This window comes from Syngnathoides biaculeatus, chromosome 5, assembly GCF_019802595.1.
Source record: "Syngnathoides biaculeatus isolate LvHL_M chromosome 5, ASM1980259v1, whole genome shotgun sequence".
NCBI classification, from domain to species: Eukaryota; Metazoa; Chordata; class Actinopteri; order Syngnathiformes; family Syngnathidae; genus Syngnathoides; species Syngnathoides biaculeatus.
This window is the reverse complement of record NC_084644.1, coordinates 7,164,682-7,174,871: the sequence shown is the minus strand read 5'-3', so window position 1 is coordinate 7,174,871 and position 10,190 is coordinate 7,164,682. Positions and strand designations below refer to the sequence as shown.

General features: G+C 43.3%; 1 protein-coding gene across 1 annotated transcript; it reads left to right on the top strand.

Moving 5' to 3' along the window:
• Positions 1-170: 170 nt before the first annotated feature.
• On the top strand, positions 171-9,958 carry LOC133501101 (G-protein coupled receptor 20-like). The gene is given in 8 exon segments (XM_061820554.1): positions 171-285; positions 5,656-5,867; positions 5,938-6,204; positions 7,384-7,619; positions 8,089-8,173; positions 8,253-8,378; positions 9,591-9,621; positions 9,624-9,958. Coding segments are annotated over 7 exon segments (1,056 nt in total). The 5' UTR covers positions 171-285; positions 5,656-5,663; the 3' UTR covers positions 9,731-9,958.
• Positions 9,959-10,190: the final 232 nt, after the last annotated feature.

Here is a 10,190-nt window from a genome sequence, read left to right as displayed (position 1 = left end):
AGGGAGGATGACACACAAAACGTTTTGGGTGATTTAAATGTGGGGTGGGGGTGGGGGTGCATGGAGCAGCAGCGGGAGGGGAGGAAAGAAACTTCAGGGACTCGTCAAGACGAGGATGACGACTTTTTTTATTGTCTGCACTTGTGTAGGGCAAGGCATCAGGTGTGCGCGGGGATGAAGATGTGAAGCCCTGCTTGGAAATCAATCAACCAATAAATCAAGGATTTGAACCCACCTCAGGGATTGTGTGGGTCTTATTCCAGGATAATTGCGCTTCCTCTCAAGGTAGGCTGAGATTTAGGTTTCAGATACGCTGTTGTTGTCTCATTGAGGGCAAATCTTGTATAATATTTTTTACTAGTAATCACAAGTACGTACAGTGTATTTATTTGAGTTTATCTATAATATATGTACTCTTTAGGCAACTCTGTCGGGTTGTTTTCCCATCTACCCGTGGACTTGCATGGACTTTTCTTGCAACCAGCACAGTTAAAGATGCTTACAACAAAATGCGTTGTTTGCCTTCAGGGGGCTCTCTAAAATGCAATCATTTGATGCCGGACAGTGTGAGATCTTTGTTTCATTTCTCCTTTGCTGAGTCCTCTCTCGTTCTCTCTCTCTCTCTATCTCTCTCTCTCTCTCCTCTCTCTCTCTCTCACACACATACACACGCATTCTATCTTATGGAGACTCCCACGCTGCTGGAATTTATTTGCGATGCGCCGCTGGGCCATTGCGTCACCGCCGTTCTTTTTTTTTTTTTTCAAGTATTGTATACAGCAACATGCTGACTGCATGACTTGATATATTGCTTTGATATACACTATGCGCAGTAAATAAATGGAGAGTCCATCAAGCTTTTCCTAAATATGTAAACTCAGAGAGATCGAGTGTGTGTGCATGTGTGTGTGTCTAATGGTTAAACTGGAAAAGTTTCTTTCATGATTTATTACAGGAAAAAACGAGCTCTATATATCAATTGCAATGAACCCTTCAAACTTCAAAGTGCAGTCTGTTCTGTGAGACAAGTTGACGTCTTCCATCCATTTTCTTTAGCTGCTTATCCTCACAAGGGTCGTGGCAGTGCTGGAACCTATCCTAGTAGTCAAAGGGCAGGAGGCGGGCTACACCCTGAACTGTTTGCCAGCCAATCGAAGGGCACATGGGGACAGACAACACTATCACTCACAATCACACCTAGGGGCAATTTAGAGTGTCCAATTATTGTTGCATGTTTTTGCGATGTGGGAGGAATCTGGTGTGCCCGGAGAAAACCCATGCAGACATTGGAAGAACATGCAAACTCCACACCGGCAGGTCTGGGATTGAACCCGAGTTCTCAAAACTGTGAGGCCAACACTTTACCAGATGCTCCACCGTGCTGCCTAGATGATATCATATTATCCATCCATCCATTTTCCTTTGCCGCTTATCCTCACAAGGGTCAGAGGGAGTGCTGGAGCCTATCCCAGCTGTCAACAGGGCTGGAGGCGAGGTACACCCTGAACTGGTCGCCAGCCAATCTGTCAATCTGAACTGGTTGGCACCCAATCGCAGGGCACATGGAGACAAACAACTCCACACACAATCACACCTATGTTAATGTTTATTAAATCTTAATAGAAAAAGCTTTCCCAGTTTTTTTTTTTTTTTTAATTGATACAATTTATTTAGCATATCCATCCATCCATCCATTTCCTTCGCCACTTATCCCCACAAGGGTCACGGGGAGTGCTGGAGCCTATCCCAGCTGTCAACAGGCAGGAGGCGGGGTACACCCTGAACTGGTCGCCAGCCGATTGCAGGGTACATCCAGACAAACAGCCGGACTCAGAATCACACCTCGGGGCAATTTAGAGTGTCCAATTATTGTTGCATGTTTTTGAGATGTGGGAGTAATCCGGTGTGCCCGGAGAAACCCCATGCATGCACGGGGAGAACATGGAAACTCCACAAAGGTGAGGCTGGGATTGAACCCGGGACCTCAGAACTGTGAGGCCAACACTTTACAACTGCTCCACGGTGCCGCCCTAGTTGATATCATATTATGTAAAATGAATTCGTTTTGTCCAGCCACAAACGGTTAGTATTGACATGATCAGCCGTCATGTATTACTGTAAAAATAAATCAACCACTGTACAAAATTAGTCAAGAGGAATTTGTGGAGAGCGATGCCACCACCTAGTGTTGCTTTTATAATAAACTGTTGGCATATTGTTTGGAGTACCTATATGTGTACCAGTGGTTCTTGAGTACTGTACCACCTCAAAAAAAAAAAAAAAAAAAAACAATAACAAAAGAAAAAACAACTCAACCCTCCAATTACCACCATAATGAGCCCCATTAAAATACTGTAATGTAGTAGCACTAGGTGTTGATCGAAAACAATCCACAGGTTTTATTCCTAAAAAGTTTATTGTAAGCCTCTATAATGTTATGCACCGTTTGAACATTAGCACGGCGCTTAAATATAGCAAATTAAGACCGTGTACTCAAATAATGATTTGATTGGAATCTATTACACATAAAAGTTAAATGAAAAGTTATCCTTAAATGTTTGCAAATGTTCTGTACTTCAGTTCAATACAACTGAACCGCTGCTAGTATGAAATCCAAAAAAATGACTCCAGGCTACTGGTTGAAAAAATAATAATAACAAACAAACTCTGAATAGGCTGAATGCGTAACTAAATTTAATTGTATTGCATTTTGTAAATGTGGTCGATTTGTATTTAATTCAGTCGTTCTTTTGTGTACCAGTAGAAAAGATCCTGCGTGTCTAGTGATACTCATACCACACTTTGAGAATCATCGGTGTATTGTATATATTTTAACATTTTCTTTCAAAATACTTGATGACGGCACAGTGGTTAAACTGGAAAGCGTTGGCCTCACAGTTCTGAGGTCCCGGGTTCAATCCCGGAGCCGCCTGTGTGGAGTTTGCATGTTCTCCCCGTGCCTGAGTTGGTTTTCTCCGGGCACTCCGGTTTCCTCCCACATCCCAAAAACCTGCAACACTAATTGGACACTCTAAATTGCCCCTAGGTGAGATTGCGCGTGTGGCTGTTTGTCTCAGTGTGCCCTACAATTGGCTGACAACCAGTTCAGGGTGTACCCCGCCTCCTGCCTGTCGACAGCTGGGATAGTCTCTGCGACCCCCGTGAGGATAAGCGGCAAAGAAAATGGATGAATTGATTTAATATTTGGTGATTGTCTTCTTACCAAACTCAATTGCACAGCATTTCCCATTTTGTTACGTAGCAGACATTAATACCTCCTGTTCTATGGTCACTCAATTCATTTTTTTTTTTTTCATTCTCTGCTGGCATCACAAAAATATCCAAACAAAAAAAAAGACAAAATTGCAGGAGTTGACATGCTCATTGAGCTGAAATCTCCCAAAATTTGTTTTACATTCACTCAGGCTCAATTCCAAAAACTCCAAATTGGACCACTTTTTTTTTTTCTTCTTCTCCTGTGGAAACATTTTAGAAATATTTTGAAGCTGAAATGTGTGCTCGGGAGTTTGTGGCTCAGGACTCTGCAAAGGTCACTGTGATGTATGATTTTTCATTGTTATTGTTCAGCAATTTCTCCTGTTGGTCTCGACAATGAAGAAGTATAGCCCGGTTGCAATAAAAACGTACAAATGTGACAATAAATAAATCCCGTTTTGAAAAATTTTTCTCAAAAATGTCATACTATTCGCACCTCCCTTACGTGGTTTTCATCACGTCTGCATTGAGTTCATCAACAGGCGCGTTAGCTTGCGTGAATGAAAGTGCCAAAATGAAACCACACTCGACGTGCTTGTGTTGCCTTTTGCGGAAGTGCTTTATGATCCATATCTACTGTATTTTTGGGGAGAAATATGTGTATCGTTGTTTTAAATGCATATACCAAAAGCATATATCTGTAAAAAAATATGCAGGGTTATTATAAACCATTAACCTGAGTTATTGATTTGAACTAACTGCAACAACCACGACTGTAAGACGAGATATGCCCACACACCACCCAAAAAAACAACAACAAAAAAATTATAGAATAGAATAAATGTTGTGGTGGTACTTCTGATAATTACATAATTATACATATGTTATGTGTACTGTTCAACTAAATTTTGACAGTGTACCTAAAGAAAGTGGCCTGCAAAGATCGCTAAATTGGTTGTTAAGGATTTAGGATTATTTAAAGATCATATTTGGCAAAAAAAAAAAAAAATCTGCTGCTATTTTATATGCAAATATTGTAATGTAGTTTCCTTTTTTTCGCTGATAGCATTAAGAATATTTGACGCCAGCAACCAGTGGCCATCCTACTGCGGGAACTACCGCAATTTCCGGACTATAAGTTGCAATTTTTGTCGCACGCTTTCAACCCTGCGGCTAATACAACGATGCGGCTAATTTATGGATTTTTTTTTTTTTTCTAACGGCTGCCAGGGGTGCTCGCGTAGAAAAGGTAAGAATGAGACTGGTGGAATATATGTGTCGAGGAAGATGCAAGTTTAAAGTAACTTCGCGCTTTGTGCATGAATATAATTAGCATGAACAGACCTTTATAGACAGGTGTGGCTTATGTATGTACAAAATGTTTTTTCCTTTAAAAATGTACTGGGTGAGGCTTATAATAAGGTGCGGCTTATAGTCCAGAAATTAGGGGATTTCTTTTTAACGGGCCTTTCACGTCATATGTCCTATTTACAAAAAATCAATTTCCCAAATGTCTAAAATCTCGAGCCCATCATTCACAATCGTTTGCTCCTTGCGATTGTTACCATAGTGAGGATGATGTCATGTCGAAATGTTCCTCTTTTCTCATCAACTACAAACGAATATACTGTGTTTACATCCCTTTTTGCGCAGTAGCAATAAATAACATTATAAATAGAAAGCACAAACAAACTGAAGATGAGCTTCAATTTATTTTGTGATTGTAGCCATGCCAACAGCAATACAGAGGACTGAGAACGTGCCCGACATCGGGATATTTTCATGTTTCAAAGTTTATGTTTGAACAGACACGTGACATATCACTGTATGACACATGCTTTCATATTCTTTAATGAAATTATGATCAATCTTCCAAGCAGTTTCCATACTGCTAATTGCGTTAAATAGAGTCAGTCACACCACTTTATCGTCACTGACTCCAGCGATACAAATTGTACCTTTTGTGCCTTATTACATAATTATGTAGCTCTTGTATTGAGTTGGATTATAAATTTGTAAGCAGCATGGTGGAGCAGCTGGTAAAGCGTTGGACTCACAGTTCTGAGGTCCCGGGTTCGATCCCGGACCCTCCTGTGTGGAGTTTGCATGTTCTCCCCGGGCCTGTGTGTGTTTCCTCGGGGCACTCCGGTTTCCTCCCACATCCCAAAAAACAGGCAACATTAGTTGGGCACTCTAAATTGCCCATAGGTGAGATTGTGACTCTCAATTTGCCCTGCGATTGGCTGGCAACCAGTTCAGGGTGTCCCCCGCCTCCTGCCCGTTGACAGCTGGGATGGGCTCCAGCACTCCCCGCGGCCCTTTGTGAGGATAAGCGGCTAAGAAAATGGATGGATGGCTAAATTTGTAGGGTTTTGTGTGAAAGTATTCTTTTAACTCATGTGCATGATTTGTTCTTCCTCCCGTCGTCGTCGTCATCAGTGTCCGCCATGATCAGCATGAGCCCAAACAGCACAGCATCCTGGACTTTTGGCAACGCTTCACTTGTCAGCCACGCGGATGTGTCAAGAGTCAGCAACACGAGCGGCGCGGAAGCATATCTTCAAAAACTGGCTCATCTGGACGAAGGACTTTACAATGATTTCTACGGACTATGGATTGCGCTCATGGTCATTAACGTCATCATTTTCCTGGTAGGCAGAGCATCCCGATGTGGATCGTAAGCACTGAGCGTCACGTTGAGTATCTCCGCTTGTATTTCAGGTGGGGCTGGTGCTCAACACGTTGGCTCTGTATGTGTTCTGTTTCCGCACCAAGCAAAAGAGCACGTCGGTGATCTACACCATCAACCTGGCCGTGACCGACCTGCTGGTCAACCTCTCTCTGCCGACGCGCATCCTGCTTTATCACAGCGGCGGAGCCTGCCTCACCTGCTCCTACTTGCACATCTTCAGCTACTTTGTCAACATGTACTGCAGCATCCTCTTCCTCACCTGCATTTGTGTGGACCGCTACCTCGCCATCGTGCAGGCGAGTCTTGACAGAAAATTCAAGTTCTCAGAAAATGGTGCCTTTTTATGGTGGCTCGGCTGGTAAAGCGTTGGCCTCACAGTTCTGAGGTCCTGGGTTCAATCCCGGACCCACCTGTGTGGAGTTTGCATGTTCTCCCCATGTTTGCGTGGGTTTTTTACAGGCACTGCGGTTTTCTCCCACATCCCAAAAACATGCAACTTTAATTGGACACTCTAAATTGCCCATAGGTGTGATTGTGAGTCTCTATGTGCCCTGCGATTGGCTAGCAACCAGTTTAGGGTGTACCCCGCCTCCTGCCTGTTGACAGCTGGGCTAGGCCGCGACCCTTGTGAGGATAAGTGACTAAGAAGATAGATGGCTGGATGGATGTTGCTTTTTTAGAAAGCCAATGTTTTTTTTGCCCCCAAAATTTATTTCCTTATATGACTTCCCATGTACATCATATCATATTTGCTGCAAGCTGTCACAATGATCAAACGTTCCCTTTGTAACAGGACACAAATGTAGTTTATGAATTCGTAATTCCAAATATTAAGACATAACATTCATCGTGAATGAATTTTAATTTTAATTTTTATTTTGATTATTTTTTTCATATTTTTATATAAATAAAGAAAGAAAAAGAGTAAACAAAGAAAGGAAAAAAGGTGCAATTAATTTACAGTCATTAAAAATGGGGTAATAATGCAATTTTGAGACTCAGACAAGGAGGGCTTCCCTAACCCTTTTAATTTAATTTAATTTATCCATCCATTTTCTTTGCCGCTTATCCTCACGAGGGTTGCGGGGAGTGCTGGAGCCTATCCCAGCTGTCAACGGGCAGGAGGCGGGGTTACACCCTGAACTGGTCGCCAGCTAATCGCAGGGCACACGGAGACAAATAGCCGCACTCACGATCACACTTAGGGGCAATTTAGAGTGTCCAATTAATGTTGCATGTTTTTTGGGATGCGGGAGGAAACCGGAGTGCCCGGAGAAAACCCACACAGGCACGGGGAGAACACACAAACTCCACACAAGCGGGTTCAGGATTGAGCCTGGGACCTCAGAACTGTGAGACCAAGGCTTTCCCAGCTGATCCAGCGTGCCGCCTAATTTAATTTAATTTATCACAGATGATATGTGGCACTACTGTGTCGTTGCACAAGGAAAGCTGTCATTTTCATGTCTTCGTAGGTCGAGGCATCGCGTCGGTGTCGCAACGCCAGCGTGGCCAAATGCGTGTGCGTCTCTGTGTGGCTGTTCGCCATCGTGGTCACGTACTCCTTCCTGTCCACCGCCTTCCAACACGCCGGCTGTTGCCTCCTCTTCCTCACCTTGACCGAGTTCTTCCTCCCTCTCATCGTCATCGTTGCGTTCACGCTGAGGATCGTTTGGGCGCTCGCCGATCATCGCCTCATGCAGCAGAGCAGGTGTGCAACCAGCGGATGGGATTCGCAGTTTATTGTGATTTTCCTAAACGTTGATTTCTGTTTAAGATCAGTGTAGGTGTGCTAAAAAAAAAATTATAGGAGAATTTGTCTGTTTACCTATTTTGCTCCATTTAATTTTGAAATGCAGTTTGGATTTGCAAAAAAAAACAACAACATTTTTTTTAAATTGTTTTTGTGCTTGAGGATAGTGTTGCTATTTTGCTGACAATATCATGAAATCTGAGAAATGACAGCGTGTACAATTAAATTAAATTTCTATTCAATATAATGATACCCGACAGGCACTCTCTAGAATTATGTAACAAAAATGTTAATGCCAATCAATTGATAATCGATACATCGTGCCTATCCCTGTGAGATGAAGGTTTTGATGAAGATACCATGCAACAAAAGGAGAGGAAAACTTCGGGATGTTAACGTGAGATTGCGTACTCGTTTGTCTCCGCAGGAAGAGACGGAGGCGGGCCGTCCAGCTGCTGACCACAGTGCTGATCATCTTCACTGTCTGCTTCACGCCATTCCACGTCCGACAGGTGTGGTGAGAGGAGCCGGCGCGCAATCCCCACTTTCAGTCGTCAAACGCAGATATCGCGTTATGTATCCGGCGTGTAGGTGGTGGTGTATTTCTACCCGGATATGCCTCACCACGCCGTCGTCTACCATTTGACCGTCACGCTCAGCAGTCTGAATAGCTGCATGGATCCGGTGGTCTACTGCTTTGTGACTAATAACTTTCAGGTAAGAGTACGGATTTTTGCTTGTACAATCGAGTTGAATTCCTACGGATGAATCGAAATCATATTTATCGCCCAAGTATGTCAAAACTCACAAGGAATTAGTTTTCTGTTTGTTGGGGCTGCTCTCGTGTGAACGTAAACAGCCTCTATGACAAAATATATGTCCATCCATCCATTTTCTTAGCCGCTTATCCTCACAAGGGTCGCGGCAGTGCTGGAGCCTATCCCAGCTGTCAACGGGCAGGAGGCGGGGTACACCGGCCAATCACAGGGCCCATTGAGGCAAACAGCCGCGCTCACAATCACACCTACGGGCAATTTAGAGTGTCCAATTAATGTTTTTGGGATGTGCGGGAAAATCGGAGTGCCCGGAGAAAAACAATGAACCACCGTGCTGCCAAAATATATATTTTACATAAATTTAAAATACATTTGGACCTAAAATGTCTGCACACCCTTTGTTCAAACGCAAGCTTTTTGTATTAGTCCGGCGAAACCAAGATTGAAATTTTGGGCCATAATTTCAAAATACCTGTTTGCATCATGTTCCCCTTGCGATTGGCTGGCAACCAGTCCAGGGTGTACCCCGCCTGCTGCCCGTTCACAGCTGGGATAGGCTCCAGCACTCCCCGCGACCCTCGTGAGGATAACCGGTAGAGAAAATGGATGGATGGATGCTTTGTGGCTGTTTTTCTTCAAGCTTCCCCGTGGGCCTTTCAGACATGCTTGTAGGAAATATGAATAGTTTAAAATTGCGGTCGGGATGAGTACAAAACCTTCAATCTCCTAGTGCCTATTTCACGGCGCCGACGCCCTCCTTAGCCCACTTTACATGATTTGGCCCTGAAGTTCTGCTAGCAGTTGCTTATAAATGACCTACCGGACTTCAGCATATTAGTTTCTTATCCGGCCATGTCAAAGGCTAAAGGTGGCAAACTCATCGCTGTATTGAAAGGTAATGAGTGGAGCCCATTTGATTGGACAGAATTGAAGTCAATGTTAATATGAGTAAACATTGAAATTCAAACAAATCAGAAGTCGACGAGCATCCCAGTACAGACCAGAGAGGTTCTACTGTACCAATAGATATTCATGCAATATTTCTAAATTTACATAATAATGTGTCTTCCCATGCATACGTAATCTTCTCACGCATTAATTAAGTACTCATTAGTGAGTCATTTAATAACTACACTGTCCGTTGACTTCTCAGGCAACTGTGAAGAACATTTTCCGGCGAGCAGAGGCAGTGGTGACGTCGTCGGCATGCAGCACAGCGCCAAAGCCTCAGGAGGGGAACCAGTCACCGCTGTCCCTAATAATGTGATCACGACTCAACCGCCACATTCTTGAACAGCGTCGATGCAGCAAATGTAATTGTTTCATTTTGAGAATGACGAGACTCAGTACTGGGCAGACATTTTAAAATTGCAGAAGAATGCAAAGCTGTGAAGATCATCTGTCGCCATTGACAGAGGAATATCATGGAAGGCGGAGGGATAAAAGACGGCAATATAAAACTGTTCCTTTTTGGATTAATATTCTTGGTTTGGATTATCACAAGACAACGTCAAGGAACTACGACCCCCTTTGCACAGCAGAGGGCAACACTGCTCAGAGGAAATTCTGCAACGCTTCAATAGTCCTGTAAAGTGCTCAATACGTGTTAATAAACCAGTCATAAACATCCAGCATTATGAATGCTTTCAATTTCAGTGACGTTGGGAACAGGAATTGGAAATTTCAAACATAATTCACCCCTTAATATGCAAATTACACTCACTGGACTTCTCCGAGAAGTCAGAAATGTTGC